Raw genomic sequence first — 21,212 nt, 5'->3', positions numbered from 1 at the left:
ACTATCACTGTTTCCGAATTTGTTTATTTCACCAACTCTCCTGGCAAACGGGTAGGTTATATGAGAAAATAGAAGTTCCTTTATTTATGATTTATGTAGATGATAATGAGCCTCCAATAACTCTTTTAATTAACTATATGAAATTGGTACTACCACTATCTGAATGTCCTATATTTTAGAATTAAAAGAATTCCAAAGTTGGTTACATCTTGCCTCCTGAGTTCAGTATCTTCTGGCGTTCATGCTAGTTTGTAACAGAGAATGTGGATGTAAGCTGTTTTATACTGTAGGTGGCGGTATTCACTGGTGCCCTGCCAATAAACCCGAGAGGAAGAAGAAGCAGAAGAACAAGTTCAGTTCAGTGCACAGTGGAGGAGGTCAATGTGAACATTAGCTAGCCAGCTACTGTTATTAAATGTTAACTGTAACGTTATATATTGTCTATTTCATTGCCATGTAAGATTGGTAAATCCGAAAGACGTCTCGCAGGGGGCAATTTGTTCCCAGCATCGTTACATTGAAGGTAAGCTACGTGGGTTAATTCTGCACGTGGAATTTCAGCCAAATTTCACTGTCAATGTTTAGAAAAATTTTTGTCTATTTTTTTCTATTTTCTTGCTCTCGTCACATACATAACTAACTGTCACATATTTCGCACGTCCTCAAATATGTCTTGTTTTTATTTTTATTTTTCTCTTTAGGTTATGTTCTTTATAGCCCTGTGTGTTTTCTGCTTTGAACATGCAGACCTAGACCAAATAGGATAGTTATGATGACTAACGTTATCCCCCTTTTCTTTTCAAAGACATGTCCGCCTTCCGGCTGTCTTGGGTCCTGCCCCAAGTTGCAGTGGCACTCCGGAGAAGACCATGCCCAGTGTCTCCAACAGCTGTAGTAGCTGTGAATCACTACCACGCCAGGCAAGACCAGCCACCTCTCTGCCGCTTTGTGTGGAACCTCACATCGTTCATTTCCTCCAGGAACACTGCTGGATTCTCTACACAACCAACTGGTGATGGAGAAAATGGTAAGTATATGGAGTATTTACAGAGTATTTAAAGTTGAGCAAGTGAACCACTATTACTATATAGTCATACAGAAGTAAAACTATACTCGATTACTTCATGCACTGACACTATTAGAAGTTAAACCTTGATAATTTTCCATTGATGTAATGATTGAAATATGAATGTGTACAGATTGACTGTGTGAATGGTAGCTGTGCATAACTGGAAACATTGAAAGTGTTAAAGACGCATGTGGTATGCTTTACTGTCTCATACAGAGGAACCACCAGAGGACAAACCCAAGAAACCCAAAATAAAACAGGACCCACGTGCCCGTCAGACCATCAGCAGCGTGGGACGAAAGATCCAACACCGCCGCCTCCTGCTGCTGGACGACACAGGTGAGAACCTGGGCACGTTTCACCGGGCGGACGTGATCAGGATGATGGAGGAGAAGCAGTTGAAGCTGGTGGCGGTGAACGAGAGAGCCGACCCGCCGGTGTTCAGGCTCTTGACCGGGAAACAGATCCACGAAGAGCAGATGAAACTACGAGAAAAGATGAAGAACAAATCGGGTGAGGACTACTAGGGTACCTCTGTGGTCATCAGTATAATTTGTAAAGCACTGATGGATCACAGTTACAGTTACTGATCTGATCAATTGTTGGTTGACTGATTAATTGGTTTTATTTGACATAAAATCAGTATACAGTATACAAGTGATAGTACAATATATAAAAGCAATAAAAAAGGCAAGGTGATTGCTAATGATCAGTCAGCACCACCATGATGGTATGATTATCAATATGTTGATTAATATGTTTATGACTTTGATACGAGGAACATATGATTGATTTGCAGGACTCCTCTCCACCTCCCTCTCTTCCCTCCTCCTTCTACCACTTACTTTCCTACCACACTTTGACTAGTACTTAAAATGTAGGCACAGCTATCCTCTAGTACTAGTATTGACAGATGCCGTGATAATTCCAAGTTAAGGTCTCCTCTGCACTGTAGCTTACACGTTATTCTATTGCTGTAAGTCGCTTTGGATAAAAGCGTCTGCCAAATGAATAAATGTAATGTAAATTCATTTCAACTCACTCAGCCATGTGCTTACTTCATCAGGACCTGTACAGGTGAAAGAGTTGACCATGTCCTCCGACATCGGATCAGGTGACCTCAACACCAAACTTCGACAAGTCAGCTCTTGGCTGGATAAGAAGCATCATGTCAGACTAACATTACGAGCAAGTAACTACAGCAGTGTTGATGACGCACAACCACTGGTGAGTACCAGTATTCTGCTGCTTAGCAAACACTCATTCAAGAATATCTATGAAGCCACTTAGAATAAAAAAAAAATATTATTCCTAGTGGCCAATATACAGTTCTCTCAAGCTTATCAGATTGAAAAGAACGATGTGTTATATGAAGGTATGAAGGAGCAGCTGAAGTGAAATGGAAAAACAGGGCAGTAACGGCTCCTACACACAGCTGCGTTCAGTCAACGCATGCCAGTGGGTGTTCCCGACGGTAGCTATGCAAATGACTTGAAGTATAACCATAATTTGATTGGTTGGTGCCGTCCGTCGATTGGCTTGATTGGCCGGTGCTGTCTGTCGGTGCAGCATCAGCTGAACTTCTCAACGCGAGCTACGGGAGAAACGCGACGCAACGGACCCACAATTCAGTTCGGCAACGGATGACGTAAGCCCATGTAAAGTGAATAGGATGCGTCTCCAGCAACGCAACGCACGCAGCTGTGTGTAGGAGCCGTAAGAAAAGGAAAAAGTGCAATTTCTATACAAAGGGCTTTTCCACAGACTGAGGTAAGAAAACTTAAAAAGGGCTGTCAGTCTGAAAGCTGTGTCGGTGTGTGTGTTTACAGGACAAAAGCCTAGAGGTGACGCTCTCTAAACTGGGCATGCTCTTTGGCTATGTGTCACCGCCCCGAGTCATCAAAGAGGGACGAGCTGCATCTTGTGTCATCAGACCTCCTACAGACAAGGAGAAAAAGGCTGCCATGGCAACATCAGCATCCACAGAGACCACCGCCATATCCAGAGACACTGCTCCATCTACTTCCACTGCCAAAGAAGGCTCAGTGGAGAAAGAGATGGATTCTAAATGAAGTCAGTGAAGTTGAAGTCAGACGGAGTGTAAAAAGATATTTTTTGGAAAGATTTTGAGGTGGGAGTGTATAGGTACACAAAGACTATTTACCTCAAAGATGGTCTGAAGACCACAAAAACCTGTAAGACGTTGGTCAATTGTGTTCTCCCTTTGATGAGGAAGATTTAACTCCTGCTTAAGGAATACTTGTGACAATGGGGACTGACTTGAAATTGACAGTGCCCAAGCATATCAAGCCCGAGAAAGACAGGTCTTGAATAAAATGTGCCTAAAAAATGTTTGTGAAAACTGTTCCTTTGAGATGTGACATTGTATGGTCACGTAACGATCACATGCACACACACACTCCAGAAGTCATAAAAGCCCCAAATAATTATCAGGTAATTATCCTTATTCTTATTTCCAGTCTTACTGATTTAAAACAAATCTTGCATTAAAGCAACACCAAAGCACTTTTCCTCTGTTGCACGCACAATATTTGATTATCCAATGCTGGCTTTGCAAATAACAATGTCCACAGACAAGGTAGAGCGTGTTGCATGATTTTATGAAAGTATGATGTATTGCGACATAAGAAACTACATATTTGACTTGCTTCTGATGTCTCATTCCATTGAACTACAGATCTGCTACCCGATATGGCAAACTTACATAGTGTGGTTATAGCCGATAGAGGGCCGCGAAGCGAATGCAGAAGTGCCGTTCACCCTGTTACAAGTTGATAAACCACTGAAACGATTTTGGCAACATTATTATTACAAAAAAATGATTACAAAAAACTCTTTGGTGTTGCTTTAATGAAGAGAAACCACTTCAGGATAGTCCAGATTAGAAGTAAACAAACACCTTAATTAAAGAAATATTGCATTTATTTAGTTTTGTGTACATAATACACACATCCATAACAGACAGAGACAATTCTGAGAGGAATACTTAATGTAACTTCATGAATAAACAACTTGATTAAAAGCAAAGCAAATTATACATTCACATACCACTAACCTAACAAGTCAGTTCAGTTCAGTTGCTTACTTAAGCAAAACAAAGACACAACAACAGGAACTTCTGAAACATAAATTAAAACTCAGGATGACGTTCTGACCTAACAGAACAGTTTCATCTTCCTGAAAGGCATGGTTCCTATTTCATATCCATAGCCTGCAAACACTGGTTGGTAAGAATTATGCAGTCTTTACTCCAATGCACTGTCCAGCATGGGCAGAATTAGGAAAAGTGCTCTGTACAGATTCAAGAATGAGTCTACTTGTGTCCAAGATGCTGATTTTGCAGTTGCTTTCAGGATTGCCATTGCTTTTGGGATCACAATTGCTTTTGGGATTACAGTTGCTTTCGGGGTGAAAGCCGCTAAGGTGAGACACCAGGGATCCTTTTAAGATGTTACTTGGTTTCCTCGGTTTCCTCTCCTGTATAAGAAATTCAAGAATTAGTCATAAATAGCAGGACAAGAGTAAAATAGTTCTTAATTGAAAGAATGTTGTAAATAGAACCTTACAGTGCGTTTTTTGATCTTCCGAGGTTTCTTCTCCTAAGAGGAAACAATATTGTGAATGGGAGTGAAAATGCATTAAAAAGTCTAATTTTAAATAACTAGTGTTTCCTTGGCAGTAAACAAATATGCACTTAATTTGGGGAGGGGAGGTGGTGGCATAGTGGTTAAGGAGCTGGGCTAGAATGCAGCAGCCTGAAAATGTTGGGGGCTCAATTCCCAGCTTCTATCTATGTGCCCTTGAGCAAGGCACTTCACCCCAAGATGTACTAGGGCAGTGTTTCTCAAAGTGTGGTCCGGGGACCACTGGTGGTCCGTAAGCTATCCCAAGTGGTCCGTGAGCAGACGTGGTAAAATATAATATAGATGAGTTGTTTGCAATATTGAACCAACTTTTATGTAAATCCAAACAGGTCTGCAACACTGCCTATGTAAGCTATGCCACTTTAACTCATATGAATCCTCTGACGCGATAACCAAGGTGCAAAGACAATGAGCAAGGTGGTTCAGTGAGTAGGCCTATTGTGTAATATACTGTTGAAGTAGGTCTGCTGTTTGTTTTTTTAGGTGGTCCGTGATTTTTTTTTTGTATGCGTTAAGTGGTCCTTCGTCTGAAAAAGTTTGAGAAACACTGCTCTAGGGAGAATGGCCCTTGTAATGTAATTGAGATATGCAAGTCGCTTTGGTAAAATTGATAAATGTCAAATGTAAATGTCATTTCACATTTGAATCACACCCAGTCACTACATCGATGCTTTAACCGTAGCTCTCTGTGTAACTTAACCTAGACCTTCCATCGATTTCACCCAATGGCACTAGTACATAAATCCAATACCCACCTGTTTGCGTCTTAAAGGATCATGGGTCACCAGGTGTCGCTGTAGACTTTGCTGTAAGCAAAGAAACTTCAATTTTAATTCAATGGATGTCATTAATTTGTAGGAACATTTTGTTTGTATGTTTTAGCATTAAGACACTAATCTGCTTTAGCGAATATTATATTGGCTGCTTGCAAACAGCAACAGAATGTTCAGAAATAACTACTTTCAAACTAATGTGTACACACACACACACACACACAAGACACCTTCATCACAAAGGTCTTGCCACAGCCTGCATGAGTACATGCAAAAGGACGTAGTTCCTCATGGAAAGAATATATGTGAGACTGGAGGTTGAAGAGTGTGGTGTAGGATCGCTGACATCCCTCCCTGGGGCACCTGGAGAAATAAAGGAGGAGGAGGAGGAGGAGGAGGGGGGGGTTAAATGGTCTATGAATGAAGGATTTATCTGAACAGTGCTCTGCTAAATCCTTGTGTGAATATTCTGTATAAGTACTAACAAAATAAATACAAGATACGTTAGTCTGGGTTTACAGAGGCTATTACAAGTACAAGATGATTTGACTGTTTTTAGAAAACGTGGGACAAAATAACCAGTCAGTCACATTTAATCGACTTGCCAGTACTATAATCTCTTACACTCTCAGTCTTGGCTCAAACTCATTCACATACAGAATTGAGTGACTATCAGACACCCCAGACCTGTGCACATGCCCTTACTTGAAAACCACACGCTCCTTTAAATGAATCCTCTGATGCTGCCGCAAGAACCAGGTGTAATGGAAGCTCTTGTCACACTGATCACACTTGTGAAGAGCTGCAGATCAACACACACACATACACACACACGTGAATACTGAATATATAACTGATACTGTTGACACATCACTGCCTCTGCAGGTCTATTCACTGCACAGTAAATTAAACTAAAAACATCTCTTAGTTATCCACATGTCCAAACTATGTATAACTCATATGAATACACAACATATTTTCACATGAATGTGTATTATTTTCCTTCATAGGGCTGTGTGTGTGTGTTTACCTCGATGCATTTCCTTGCGGTGTTTAGTTAACTCAGTCCATGTTTTCCCCACAAAGGAACAGCCTTCCTCTGAGCAAGGGTAGCCTGTCACAAGTGCATAAATACAAACAAATGCGTATGCACGCGCACACACGCACACGCACGCACACACACACACACACAGGTGTACACAATAAGGACCAACAAATAACTTAGAGTAGAGCAGTGGTTCTCAAACATTGCAGTCATTCAACTCGGCAAAATTATAATGTTAAAAGAAAATGGTTCCTGTCTTGGTCCGCTGGATCAGAATCAGATGCTATTTTAATTCATATGTCGGTCTGTTTATGACTCCTATGTTTGTGTGTGGCTATTTTGTTTTGAATCTATGATCTTGTCAAAAAAAAAGAAAGCCATTATTAAAGATTAAAAAAAAAAAAAATCCTCCTGTTCATCGCGCCCCACCTGACATGTCTCTATTCCCCACTAGTGGGGCCCACCCCACCACTGGAGTAGAGTATAAAAAGGAAAACAAAGACTCCGATGTCAACAAAATTACATGTCTGTACTATGCTCTGCTGATATCATCCATGTATTTTAAACATGTTAAACAACTGAATTGAGTCCAGTTCTAATATACTGTAGTAATGCTGCACACTGATTATTTCAAGAGACCATTACACCATGGAGACGACATACACTGTACTCATAAACAAGAGTAAAATTAGATCAAAATGAAACCTACTGTCAGTAAACTTTAAGCCACCTTTACTTCATACTTTAAGCCAACTTTACTTCATACTTTTTGGCTTTACATTACCTCTTCCAGGCCAGACATATGCAAACACACTGACACAGCATATACTCTGGTCACTCACCCCGGTGGACTTTCTCATGGCGACGAAGACCACTTGATGTGGCCAGTTGTCTGCCACATCCTTCAAAAGTACACCTGAGAAAGCAGAAGAGAAGATGATGATCAAATAAGGGCCTTTTTCTTCAATTTGTCACCCTGTATCTGCATTCAAATACAGCTAATATGGCACATTACATCATCCATCCAAAATACCACCCCTGTCAGACGCAACTGAATGAGGAAGAATCACATCTATTGTGGTGCATATAGGCTGAGAACTGGCAACAACAAAAAAAATGTAATTGAAAGTTCACAAACAACTCACACCCCCCCCCCCCCACACACACACACACACACACAAACACACACACACACACACACACACATAGAGTAACTCACAAGAACGATAAGAGCTGGGTATGTTCAGATTTGTGGGACTTCAGCTGGCTGTTCTTGCGGAACTCTTGACCACAGCCATCGTATGAACACTGAAACAAGTGCCAAATTGTGGGTTTTGTTTACAGAAACATATTTAATCATCAACCACAAACTATCTCTTTTCAAACTTTCTTTACTTTACTCTATTACATACCAAAGCTATACATTGTTTTGAATTTCATCACTTTTTAAAGGTTGGGTAAGCGATATGCTAGGTCTCCATTCTCGGAGCACTGTAAAAATAAAACGGTCTTCTTACACCGCCTTGCCTCCGTCAACAGGAAACAAAGTGGGGGCAGCCTGTCCCCAAACAATAACAAAACACTGAATGGAGTTTTCTCGGGGAGCTCTGAAGGGAGGGGTGAGCTACCTACCTGGTGTGTTTTGTTTGGTCTTTAGTTCAAATATAATATAGAGTTGCTTTGGACAAAAGTGTCTGCTGAGAAACATAAACAAAATGTGACGTCACCCAGTTTTGCTTATGAAACAAACACACAGTACCTTGTAAAGATGCCCCGGTTTGTGTTTGCGGGACATGTGCTTCTTTAAGTTTTGTCCGGTTGTGAAGGTCTCAGTGCAGTCCACCTCAGAGCACCTATGTGTGTGTGTGTGTGTGAGAGAAAATTCATATCAACAATCAATCAAATTACACACCTCTCTATTTTGTGCTTTGGAGGCACCAGGGCTGTGTTGAATTGTCTATGGCTTGAGCCAAAGAACTGTTAATTTCCTGCCATGTAACTGTGGTGACAGCCAGGAGTTTTTTCAGTACAAACACTGAATTGACAGATGACCATAGGGGGTAATTCCTAGGGTAATTCGCTAAATTTGACAAATGTGAATTTGGCCATTACAAGGCCATCACAATGCCCCTTGACTCTTAACTCTTGAGTTATCTCTTGCTTGCTCAGTGTAATCAGTACATTAGCACAAATCACAGACCTGGCCTCCGTAATCATATCATTTCCGAACCATTTCTTTGACGGGTAGCCTACATGCACATTTCCCTTTGATTTTGTGGTCTCCATCATACACAACTTTAGAGCACCTATCATGCTAGGACGAAAACACATGTTCTCGACCAGAATGTAGGTGTGTGTGTGTGTGTGTGTGTGTGTGTGTATGTGTGAAGCAAAATTTGAGGCTCGACACACCTGACATTTGACACCTGCCAAGTCAACTTCCAACATGTGTGTTTATGTAGCGTACACCTACCTGAACGGTTTCACACCGCTATGGCTTAGCTTATGTCGAGCAAGATGATATTTGGTGACGAAACCTTTCCCACAATCTTCATGGTCGCACTGAAACGGCCTCTATTCATAATAAGAGGGGGGATCAAGCAACTTTAACATTAGCAGAGCAGCCAACAGCCAATTTGCAAGACACGAAAATAACATCCGCTAATTATAGAAACGTGGAAAGTCGCCACGGATGATGCTTGCAACTGCAAAACAAGCTAGCAGATAATTTAGTACGTTACCTCTCCAGTATGCTTGCAAAGATGAGCATCGAGTTTCCATGCTTTGTTGTAGCTTGCGTTACAGTCCGGAAACGAACATATATACGTAAGTACTTTTTTGTTCGCTGTTTCTTCCATTATATCGTACTAACTGTTTGTTTTCCATAGACTAATGATAACATTGCATTTGCTCAACCCTCGTGTTAGCGCCGGGTGGTCACACACGTTTCCTGGTGACATCACGTCCGGCAGACGTTGGCAGCACCTCGGAATGACAAGGACCGCCCCCATGGCTACTTTGTTTTTCCGACAGCAGTGTTCATGTGCTTTGCCATCGGAATGTGTGACAAACATGGATGCCACAACAAAGGTTAAAACATACACTCACTAATCCTAAACAAACAACTGTATTTGCTTAAAATATAGTGTAAGATGCTCGTGAAAGAAAGATATGCAGCTTTCAAGTGACAAAAACGGCAAATTCCCAAGTTCACATTAAACAGGGCTGCCAACTTTTCAAAAAACCTTGGAGTGAGATTTGGTGGGGCCAACCCAAATTTTGCTGCGGAAATTTTTGTTTGGCTCATTCAGCATTATACGGTACAGTAAAAAAACATCAGTGGTTCTCAGGTGTAGGGACCAGGCATGGACGGATTATGAACTTTCGGGCCCCTGGGCCCACATGTATTAAGGGCTCCTGAAATTTTTTAATTTGTTTGATGTGATTTCCTGTATTCTGGTGCATTTTGGGGATGGCCAATACTAAATTCAATCAGATTCATAGCCTACATCCTGATGTGTTGATATTGAGGCAATGATTCCATGCAAAGGTTTGGGCTTCAGGGCCCCCTGACACCTTGGGCCCCTGGGTCTGGGCCCAGAAGGCCCGTGCAGTAATCCATCCCTGGGACCAGGGTCCCAGAGTTAAATTAACATTGCTATCTAAGGGAGCTAGCCTACTACTAGGACCATGGGCGTCGGAGGCATTGTGAAAGTGGGTGGGACATTTTAGCAGGGGGTATGGGGGTCCTCCCCCAGAAAAAAATGTTTGGACTAGATGCAATTTCCTGAATTCTGGTACATTTTAACAGGTTATTTAGATACTTCTATATAACAAAATAAAGCCATCCTACAAAATTAATAAAAAGTAAATCATGCATAATTTAAAAATAACTCAATATATAGGCTACTTGGCTACGCAATAAGGTTTCCATTATAGCACCGCGGACCTTCAATGAACGCATGAAAGGTTTGTTTGAAATCCCAACACTCTTTCAACTACATACGTAATAGTGATCATCAAATACCTCCCCAGATTTCAGTGCCCATCAGTCCCAACATTTAACAATATAATAAAACAGTCCAAAAGTAAATTAAATATCAAACTAAACCGAAAATGTCATGCTTTTGAAGGCCTACCAGTATGCCGCTCCAAGAAACGCATGTCTCAAAATAAAACTCGCATAAGAAATAAAGGGCTGTCTCGAATACAATCCTGCCCCTAAAGGCCTGTACTTTGTCTTAAGACCCCGGCCATAATTTGAGGATTTACACTTACAGTATCTAAGTAGACAAACTGGCTTCAGATATCCAACAGAGTGAATACGAGATTGTGCAGTCGCTGTGGTTAGTGACGTGATGCTGTTAATGGGGAGTTTTACATAGCCCAGCGTAAACCTATAGGTTATTATTTATTTGGCATACCTATAAGGCTTTTTACCTTATCAAAAGTGAGGGGGATGACTGATCTCTTCAACACTGCGGGGGATTTGGCGCTTGTCACTGTGTGTGTGACAGAAGAGGAATGGGAGAATGCGTGTAACAAAAAAAAAAAAAGTTTATGAGCGATTTACGCGCAAATGGGAGAATCCAATGAAAATGACAATGAAGCACTAAACAGATGCTGAAAACAGCACTGGTATTTCGCACGGCAAAAGTGGGGGGGTCCAAACTAACAATTTTAAAAAGTGGGTGGGTGGTTTGTAAGAATTTAAGAAATGTTTGTATATTTTAACTTTTAAATGCATCAATCAGGTGCACTTTCAAAATAAATTCAGAGGTCAGACTTTGCACTTCAGAATTATAACCATGCACACACAGGTGGAATAGTTATGGTGATATTGCAATAAGTTCACAACCACAAAAACATATGCTACATTTCACAGTTCAGAAATGTTCAAAAATGTGTGTACATTTCAGCACTCCATTAAATTATGCAGAAGTGGTCACCTGTGTTATTCAGCTAGTTTATTTAAAGGAACCATATGTAAGATTGTGGCCAAAACTGGTACTGCAATCACTTTCAAATTACTGAAGAGCGGTGTATCCCCTCCCCCTCCCCCCTGACTCAAGGTTGCCAGCGCGGATGGCGAAACACTACTGACTTTGTGATTAGTAGATAGGTGGAGGGTGGCGCATCAGGCCAAAACACAACATGACATGACAAAACATCAACATCAACAACAGTTGAGGGCTGCAACTTCACTTTTTAAATGACAATATCCTGGCTGGACTACTGTTGTCAGTGATATAAGTATTTGAAATGAACATGATTTCTTAATGTCTAGTGACATATCAGGGCCATTTTATGATTAATTGAAATATTTTTCTTACATACGGTTCCTTTAAGACAAGGCCGTAGTCATGATGTCAACATTGGGGGGGGGACCAAATCTGTGGTGGGGTCTGTGGGACCACCAAACAGAATTTCAATACATTTCCTACCATGCAAAAAGTATTATTAAAAATCACAAACAAGTCGTTAGTTAAGTCAGTCAGTTAGAGTATTCCAAACTTCTGACGGATATAGGCATGGCATGTATGGATTATGAACCCCTGGGCACAGATGCCCCCCACCCCTCCTCCAGATAGAGGGGTCCTGAGGCATTCTCCCTCGGAAGATTTTTTTTAAATTAAATGACCCTTTAAATTATGACATCTGGTGCAACTTCACACAGAGGCTTGGGCTTCAGGACCTCCTGAGCTCTTGGGCCCAGTAAGCCCATTCAGTAGTCCATCCCTGGACCTGTGGTATGACTCCATTTGTCTTCAAAATGTATACTTAAAAAGAAATTACAAACTAGAGTATCTTTGTTAACCTCTATATTATTACACAGAATGTGGTTCTTTGACTTATTACTTACACCTGAAGATTTTTTTTAACTAAGGCTTAGACTCATAGGTTTAGGCTCATAAGATTTTGTCTTTTAATTTAGATTTTATTATGCTGGCGGCTAATCACACAATTTTGACGTTGAAAGGGACAGGATTCAGGAATAGGCTACTAACACAGGCCCCTCTTCTGTCTGACTCACCTCATGTTACCCCCTGCATTATAGACTGGCTTCTGACAGAAATTACGTTTTGTGCCAACATGTAGAAACACTAGGCCTACTACAGCCTTTAATTGGTGAATGGAGGTGCAAATTCCTTTCTTTGGTTATTGTCCGTGATTCACATTAACTGTAGGCTTTCACCGCCAGTGCATTGTAAACGTTTTTTCTAACTTGTGTGCCATCGCCACATTTAATTCCTACGTTTTGCCTGCATGGATGCGCGATTGAGTGCGCATCTAAATAATATGCAAGATGCAACAACCATTTCTAAGAGCCCTATAAACGGCAATTTCTGGCAGTACTACTAGCATATGAATGCATTATTTATGTTGAAAGACATGTGAAAGAAATGAATGACACAGGCTTTCACAAATGCATCATTTAAAATAAAACGTTTCACTTTCGCTATCATTGCCAGAATAGGCTACAATGGAAAATGTTTCAAAGTTCCCTTTGAGTCTGATCGGCTCCAAAAATGTATGGGATTTCCTTAGCCTGTGCTACACCTTTCCAACAAGTTTTGTGAAAATTGTACCGGTATAGCTTTTGCGAAATTGTTGACAACCCTACCTCACGCAGTAGGGTGCAGTAAATGGAAGCTTTCAATAGCGCACGCCACTAACGAAAAAACGGAAAACCACCAGGACAAACCACTCAGGGGTGTAGGCTACTCTGGAACCATCACTAGGTCACTAATTTGTGCGTAAGTTACGTTTGATTACATTTCAGATGGTGGTGCGTGTTGGTTTCCTGTAGGCCTAGTATAGCGCTTTTTTCTTTATTTATTTTTCTATGTCCGTATATTGGGGGGGACATTTTAGTCATATTTGAATATTGGGGGGGACACGTCCCCCTCAATGTCTATGGTGACTACGGCCCTGCTTTAAGATAATATATTGGTCATTGTAATGGCCATAGCTTATAGCCTACATGCTATTCCTTTATCAATATTTGTGTCTCGTTATTTGATTTTCTTCATATTTTTGCATTAATGTCACTAGGAAGCATGCCAATATAAATATATTCATTTATCTGTAATGGGATTGGCTGGAACCTGACAATATAAGAACCATGATAGTGGGATAATCTATGGCTGAGCAATTTACAAAAATGTATGTAGGCCTACTGACAAATAGTTTACATTAGAATACATGTATAATTTCGCCCCAATGAGGCTATGTAGAAATGTGTTGCAATTTCAAAACCGGATTACTCAGGAACCACTTATTGCACAGAGGCATGCTTTATATCAAAATATAAAGCATTATACCTACCCATGTCAAAACACATCTGATGCACTCAGCTAACTGCCCTATATAATACACAAAGCTTATTTTGTCCAAAAACATACTACAAAACATACAAAACAACATACAAAAAAGAAGCTTTGTGTACTATGTAGGGCAGTTAGCTGAGTGCAACAGATGTGTTTTGACATGGGTAGGTCAAAAGGTGAAGGCACATAATAGATTTATAGCATTTTTGAATAGTAAAAAAAGAATATAAAATCAAAGAGTGCATTTTTGAAAAAAATAAGCTTTGTGTACTATGTAGGGCAGTTAGCTGAGTGCAGCAGATGTGTTTTGACATGGGTAGGTCAAAAGGTCAGGTCGCATAATAGATTTATAGCATTTTTTGAATAGTAAAAAATTAATATAAAATCAAAGAGTAAGTTTTTGGACAAAATAAGCTTTGTGTATTATGTAGGGCAGTTAGCTGAGTGCAGCAGATGTGTTTTGACATGGGTAGGTCAAAAGGTCAATTCGCATAATAGATTTATAGAATTTTTATAAAGTAAAAAATTAATATAAAATCAAAGAGGGAGTTTCTGGAAAAAAGAAGCGTTGTGCACTATGAAGGGCAGTTAGCTGAGTGCAACAGATGTGTTTTGACATGGGTAGGTCAAAAGGTCAAGCCGCATAATAGATTTAAAGCATTTATAGCATTTTTTTTACATTACAAAATATTTATAAAATCAAAGAATGGGTTTTTGGGAAAAAGAAGCTTTGTGTACTATATAGAGCAGTAATCCAAGTTCACCAGATGTGTTTTGACATGGGTAGGTCAAAAGGGCAAGCCGCATAATAGATTTGAAACATTTAACATTAAAAATTTTATAAAATCAAAGAGTAGGTTTTAGGGAAAAAGAAGCTTTGTGTACTAGAAAGGGCAGTAAGGCGAGTTCAGGAGATGTGTTTTAGTATGGGTAAGTCAAAAGGTGAAGCCACATAATAGATTGAAATCTTTCATCAGCATAAAAAATTCATAAAATCAAAACATGGGTTTTTGGACAAAATAAGCTTTGTGTAATATAGGCAGGCCTTGTTTAAACACATTAAAGTTGGTTTGACACAAACTCGACCCTCGTAGTCAGTGCTAAATAGATTTTTCGAATGTGTCGAATATCCAACGTCCAATATAAAACCAACTTTACCACGGTGGTATTTGACCTACCAGGTTGACACTTCAGCGTGAAAAATAGTCAATAATACTCAAAGCATACTGGGACGGCTTCTGAAGTAGCATCGCAAATGAGAACATTTTGAAAATTCCACAGACGGGGTGCTCTTGAACCCTCTCACCGTCTCTGAAAGCATAACCGTGGTTCAACAGGTAGATCTAAAATTCATTTTTCAGGCATCTGACCGACCGGGTTGACACTTCAGCGTGAGAAATCGGGGGTGTGGCGTGTGAGTGTGTGAAACTAATCAAATGCGTGTGTCTCACGGCCAATGCGTGAGAGTTGGCAGCTATGCATTAAAACTGTTGGACATGAAAGGCCACATGGACTACAAACGAACTACAACGTGACGACAAAAGTGATGACGAGCGCCTAACTGGGCAACTCTGTTAGCAAAATCGAGAGGGAGTGAGGGTCAGTGTTGCGCGGTCTGCCCGAAATTAAGCGGTCGCCCGCGGATGACCGCGGTCACCCGCGGTTATGAGTCATAAACAAAATATTTTAATGATATTCGGGTCATTTGCGGGCGGGTCAGTTAAAATCAATTTAATATATATTTTCTACAAATAAGCCTACTTAAAATATCACGAGAAGGCTAGCATCAATACAGTAAAGGATCAATACAGTAAAGTCAACAGTAGCAACAAGCAAGACGCGAGTTAAAATAATAAAGACACCCCTTCAGGAAAAGCGATATAGGCTATGGGAAATATTGGGAAAAGTTGTTAAAGAAGATGACAGTAGTACAAGTTATGGTCTAGGCCTACTTCTTGTGAAGCCATTTAAAAGTATGACAGCCAAAACGGGCAGCCTGCAGGAATAAATGTTATGGCACAGACTACACAGCCATATCTACCGGTATGTATAGGTTCGCGCATGCATAAAAGTTACCTTAGTTCGTTGTGTTTGTGACTTTAAACAGTGGACGTAGTAAAGCTTTGTGCTTCATTCAGCATTATAAACCAGTTCTTGCGCTAACGTTTTGACCAGCAATGTATCTTGCCTACCTTGCCTCACCATTTCTGTTTTCGAAAGAAAGATGTATGTCCATGGCCTTCAAATCTTATCCTGTTCTAATCCTTGGTGGTTGCGTGCGTGCTTGCGCTCTTATTCTCATTCTCTCTCCTGCGCAAACATTATGTCCTGCATGCCTACCGCGTGTAGTTCTACTGCATAAAGTTTCGCAAATAAATTCGTTTGTTTTACAGAAATGGCCTACTGTAACACTGCATGCAGGCTATAACCAAAAGCACACATTTTGTAAATAAGCGGGTCGGATCGCGGGTCGGGTATAATTTTGTCCTAATTAATATTCGCGGTCCGAGTTGCTGTCGGGTTGATTAAAATATCGGGCGACCGCGGGCCGCTTGTGACCAAACCCGCGCAACACTGGTGAGGGTGCATTCAAGGCACTTCGGAATGACAAGGACCGCCCCCGTGGCTATTTTGTTTTTCCCACAGCAAGTGTTCATGTGCTTTGCCGTCGGAGTGTGTGACAAACACAGATGCCACAACAAAGGTTAAAACATACACTCACTAATCCTAAATAAACAATTGTATTTGCTTAAAATATAGTGTAAGACGCTTGTGAAAGACAGATATGCAGCTTTCAAGTGACAAAAACGGCAGTTCACATTAAAACTGTTGGACATGAAAGGCCACATGGACTACAAACGAACTACAACGTGACGACAAAAGTGATGATGAGCCCCTAACTGGGCAACTCTGTTAGCAAAATCTAGCCCCAGACCTCTGACTCACACATTACGTGACGTGAATGACGCGGAATGATGATGTTTTGCCTCGGAAAAAGGTTTTTCCAAAGCCCATGAACGCTAGGTTAGAGACGAATGACCGCGTCGCAGGAAGTGCATCATAACAAAGGGACGCCAGACCCTCTTGTAACAGCTGTACTTACCTAGCGTTCATGGGCTTCGTAAAAACCTTTCTCCGAGTGAAAACATCATCATTCCGCGTCATTCACGTCACGTAATGTGTGAGTCAGAGGTCGGAAACTGGGGCTAGATTTTGCTAACAGAGTTGCCCAGTTAGGGGCTTGTCATCACTTTTGTCGTCACGTTTTGTAGTCCATGTGGCCTTTCATGTCCAACAGTTTTAATGTGAACTTGGGAATTTGCCGTTTTTGTCACTTGAAAGCTGCATATCTTTCTTTCACGAGCATCTTAAGGAGCGCTGCTTCCTTATGTCGGAATGTGCAAAAATGTACAAACAATCAAGAGGATGCCTTCTTGTATGTGATTTCTGCAACAGTGATACTGCAAACGTGTTGATAGCCTTGTTGATTTATATGCTGTAGCCTAGTGTAAAGCATGTCACACAGTAGCCTAGCCTACAGAAAACACTTAATTGATGTGATGTGATATAATGATAACTTGTATGCCTACAATGGTTTATTAAACATCATAGTAATTTATTTAGTCAGTCATCATGTTCATGTTAATGAATAGGAAGGACACCTAAACGATAGCCATAAACCAAAATTTCGCGCAATATCTGCCGTGATTCCCTATGCGTGAGTCACAAGCTCCTTCCAGTTGACTCTGGCAGATCTCGTGGACAGTCAGTCGCGTGCAGATCTGACTTGATGTGATGCATGCTGGGTTGAACACAATGCATACTGGGATGGACGCAATGCTTACTGGTTAGAAATTTTGTCCGACTTCTTTCAGCCGGGGAGGGACTTACCACCGTGACACCATGTCACATGACCTTAAAATATCGCGGGAGTCATACCTAGCGTTCATGGGCTTCGGAAAAACCTTTCTCCGAGTGAAAACATCATCATTCCGCGTCATTCACGTCACTTAATGTGTGAGTCAGAGGTTGGAAACTGGGGCTAGATTTTGCTGACAGAGTTGCCCAGTTAGGGGCTCGTCATCACTTTTGTCGTCACGTTGTAGTTCGTTTGTAGTCCATGTGGCCTTCATAAGAATTTATTTTGTCAGTCATCATGCTCATTTTAATGAGTAAGAATGAAAGTTCTGCTGTGTTTATTGCAAACAAAATTCCGCGATATCTCCCGCGAGTCACGTCAGGCAGACTGTAGCCTGTCTGTCCGGGATGAGCTGCCCTCTGTTGTAGCTCCTCCCGGCTAGCCTCTGAAGATCACGTTTACGTAGAAAGCCAGACCAAGTCAGACTCAGTCGAAGTCGAACACGCCTAATGACTTAACCCCTACTGGCAAAATCTAGCCCCAGTTTCCGACCTCTGACTCACACATTAAGTGACGTGAATGACGCGGAATGATGATGTTTTCACTCGGAGAAAGGTTTTTCCGAAGCCCATGAACGCTAGGACAGTTCGAGCAAAGATGGTTGATTACGAAGGTACTTCATGAGAGGCCATTTCCTGTCCCTGGAAATGTATGCAAATAGGGTAGCAGTACACGCCCCCGCACATTTATGCAGTGATCGGGCTCTCTTTTTAACATTGAGGTTTATGGCAGAATCCAAGAATTTCCCAGAATTTGTCAAAGCCTTATTTTTCTGAGCAATGGATGCACATTTCGGACACGGTATCATGATCTACAAACCCTCCTCCCTATTTCAGTAGAATGTCGTGATAGTATGACCCTCCAGTCGGGAGAAAATCAACATTAATGAAGGTGTACACCAAGTTTATTTTGTACTCCGGCTTGTCTGGTGTGGAACCGAGGCGTTCAAACGTAAGTCATATGTCAGTGACACGCCCCTGTGCAGGCGGGAACTGAACCAGAGCCAAAGATTGTTAAGGCGGAGCAAGATACTTGTCTATGGGCGCGAAATGGGGATCAAATCCTGTCTGCATAAAGAGGCGTGTCGATGACGTATTGATGAGCGTAAATTGCAACCGGCCAACAGCAGCGGCATAAATAACCGGCGCACACCTGATATAAGGTTGAATTTCTCCAGACTGGATTGCTCAAAAATGCTAAAAATGTACCTGAAATGTTCAGAAGGGTTTGAGGATCATGAAAATGTGCCCGAAATTCACATTCCTAACTCTATAGAACCAAGACCTTAGCATATGTGGTGAAATTCTGAGCTATGCCAATAGACTTCAATGGAACAGTCGCTGCCTCTGCTCTGCATAAAGGGGGATTTTGACCCCCCCCCCCTCGTGCAATCCGGGTTCCCGGAAGTGGCTCCTGATGAAATATCTTGCTCCGCCTTAACAATCTTTGCCAGAGCCCGTCTGACTGAACTCCACTTTGCCCTCATAGACATGAACTAGGACGACCCATCTTGCTACGCATTCATTATCTTTGGTTCGAGCAAAGATTGTTAAGGCGGAGCTCCGCCTTTCTTTGGTTCGAGATGAACTGAACCCGTCTACGTCTTCCAATCGCGTTTTTTGCGGTGACAGCGCCCTCAACCTCATTTTCAGAGCGTGAGCACGCTTAACTGGTTAATTGTTTAATGTTAAATGTTAACTTAATGTTAACATTGACTTCACACACTAACTAGCACAGTGAAGTGGAGAGATATACACTAACGTGGTTCACATGACATGTAGATAAATGTCATGAACAAAGGTTCATTGGCTTAATAGGCTGTAACAAGTCATCTCTCAGGATGTATGCCTCCAAATTTATAGTAAAGGGTGAGTACTGTTATAGGGTATTTATTTGAGATAACCTGTGAAAAGCTTTAACAGTAAGTATTTGTTTACTTGATTGTAGTTCTTCAAATGATGTTCTCTACTCTGCAGATGGACAGTTATTATTTGGACACAGAAGAAGGGCAGAGAAGAGGCCAGGAATATTTTCAAAGAGTTCCATGACTGACATTGGGGCCCACGGAGGCATTGTTAAAACGAGGCATATTTGGGTTCCCGTTTTTACTGGCTTGGCATGTCAGTTGACATTGAAAAATGTGTAGGTACTTTTTTTTGTGTTTTGAAACGTAAGGGAACCCTGTTGCCTATAAACAGTAACATTTTGTTTCTCTGGAATGTGATAAATGCCAGAGGGATGGGCAGCCTCTGCAGTGCATTGAGGTAAATGTACAGAATACATTTGTTATTCAGATTATACAACCTGACAGATAAGGTAATGTTTAACACACACATATCTAATTTATGTCACTTTACAAGGTTTCTGCTGTCTGGGAGTTGAATCGATCTAACAGGCCAGCTCCCAAAAACCAAAAATGGTTTTAAGTACATCCTCACAGTGACTGACTACTTCCCCAAGTGGGTGGAGGCATACCCCTTGAAGAGCAACTCAGAGTCCGAAGTAGGGCACCGCTTGTGGTCAATAATATATCGCCACGGTTGCCCTAAGACAGGGGTCGGCAAATAGTGGCCCGCGGGCCAATTTTGGCCCGCCATTGATTCTATCTGGCCCGCGAGATGACGTTAATTTGCTGTTGAATGAATTTTTTTTTTAACCCCATGTTTTTAAAAAGAAAAAAAGGCCTACAGCAATCCCATCAATTTCAAAACATTTATTGAGGTATAGATGATAGTCCTACTAAAGTGACAAAACAGGTGGAACATCCTTGCAGTTATCCATGACGCACAGGTCGGAACGGTATTGGCACGCGAGTGCGCGTAATCTTGTGCAAAAAAAAAACAACAGTGTCCTGTCTCCCTCTTCCAGTGGGCAAGGTCAAAAATAGCCTATGTTTCGTTAAATTAATAGGCTTGGCATTAAGAAATGCAGGCAGGCTCAACACATACCTCTGCTTCCATTCTTCTTTGTAGGTCCTGCATTCTGAATCAATTTTTCTTTTCAAGGCTTTTGACAACGACATTTTGCATCGATAACTAGCATATAGCAATGTTCAGCTAATCATTTACACGTCATCCAAAAGAATAATATTTGTAGCCTACACATTAGTTACGGCAAGTTGCTAGGCAAGTCGCCTGTTTCATGAGAGACGACAGGAGATGCAGCAGGCGGCATAAAAACAGCGCACATAAGCAAATAAACGTTTTTAATGGAATTAAATTAAATGCATTTTAAAAGTTAGATGATGTTTATTTTAATATAATATAATAATTAATAATTTAAATAGTAGGCCTATAACCCCCCTTTTTTTTGTGTTTTACAAAAGCTATGGCCCGCGATGCCATTGTCTGAAAAAAAATTGGCCCGGGTCCAAACGTAATTGCCGACCCCTGCCCTAAGAGAATCCTCTC

The 21,212-nt window shown here is 41.2% G+C and overlaps 2 protein-coding genes across 3 annotated transcripts; one reads left to right on the top strand and one right to left on the bottom strand.

The window, feature by feature from the left end:
* Nucleotides 1-20: 20 nt before the first annotated feature.
* Nucleotides 21-3,835, top strand: mtif3 (mitochondrial translational initiation factor 3). 2 transcript variants are annotated; one of them, XM_076303490.1, is made up of 6 exons: nucleotides 33-51; nucleotides 275-523; nucleotides 806-1,027; nucleotides 1,286-1,582; nucleotides 2,136-2,296; nucleotides 2,899-3,835. In XM_076303490.1, exons 3-6 carry the CDS (start codon nucleotides 808-810, stop codon nucleotides 3,139-3,141), a joined length of 921 nt encoding a protein of 306 aa, XP_076159605.1. In that variant the 5' UTR covers nucleotides 33-51; nucleotides 275-523; nucleotides 806-807; the 3' UTR covers nucleotides 3,142-3,835. The 2 variants fall into 2 exon arrangements, with proteins under 2 accessions (XP_076159604.1, XP_076159605.1); XM_076303489.1 differs by having other exon boundaries at nucleotides 21-523.
* A 159-nt stretch (nucleotides 3,836-3,994) lies between these two features.
* LOC143142537 (transcription factor IIIA-like) lies at nucleotides 3,995-9,499 on the bottom strand. Its single transcript, XM_076303488.1, has 11 exons — nucleotides 9,294-9,499; nucleotides 9,026-9,126; nucleotides 8,312-8,405; nucleotides 7,772-7,860; nucleotides 7,395-7,468; nucleotides 6,538-6,621; nucleotides 6,213-6,309; nucleotides 5,738-5,870; nucleotides 5,490-5,540; nucleotides 4,657-4,689; nucleotides 3,995-4,567 (listed from the first exon to the last, which is right to left on the bottom strand). The coding sequence occupies exons 1-11, from the start codon at nucleotides 9,408-9,410 to the stop codon at nucleotides 4,325-4,327; spliced, it is 1,116 nt and encodes a 371-aa protein (XP_076159603.1). The 5' UTR covers nucleotides 9,411-9,499; the 3' UTR covers nucleotides 3,995-4,324.
* Nucleotides 9,500-21,212: the final 11,713 nt, after the last annotated feature.

The sequence above is a fragment of the Alosa pseudoharengus genome, unplaced genomic scaffold (assembly GCF_046254945.1).
Source record: "Alosa pseudoharengus isolate Yale_2024_CS ecotype anadromous, Long Island Sound unplaced genomic scaffold, YU_APseudo_1.1 YU_APseudo_1.1_scf_24, whole genome shotgun sequence".
Classification (NCBI taxonomy): domain Eukaryota; kingdom Metazoa; phylum Chordata; class Actinopteri; order Clupeiformes; family Clupeidae; genus Alosa; species Alosa pseudoharengus.
This window is presented reverse-complemented; position numbering and strand designations above follow the sequence as displayed.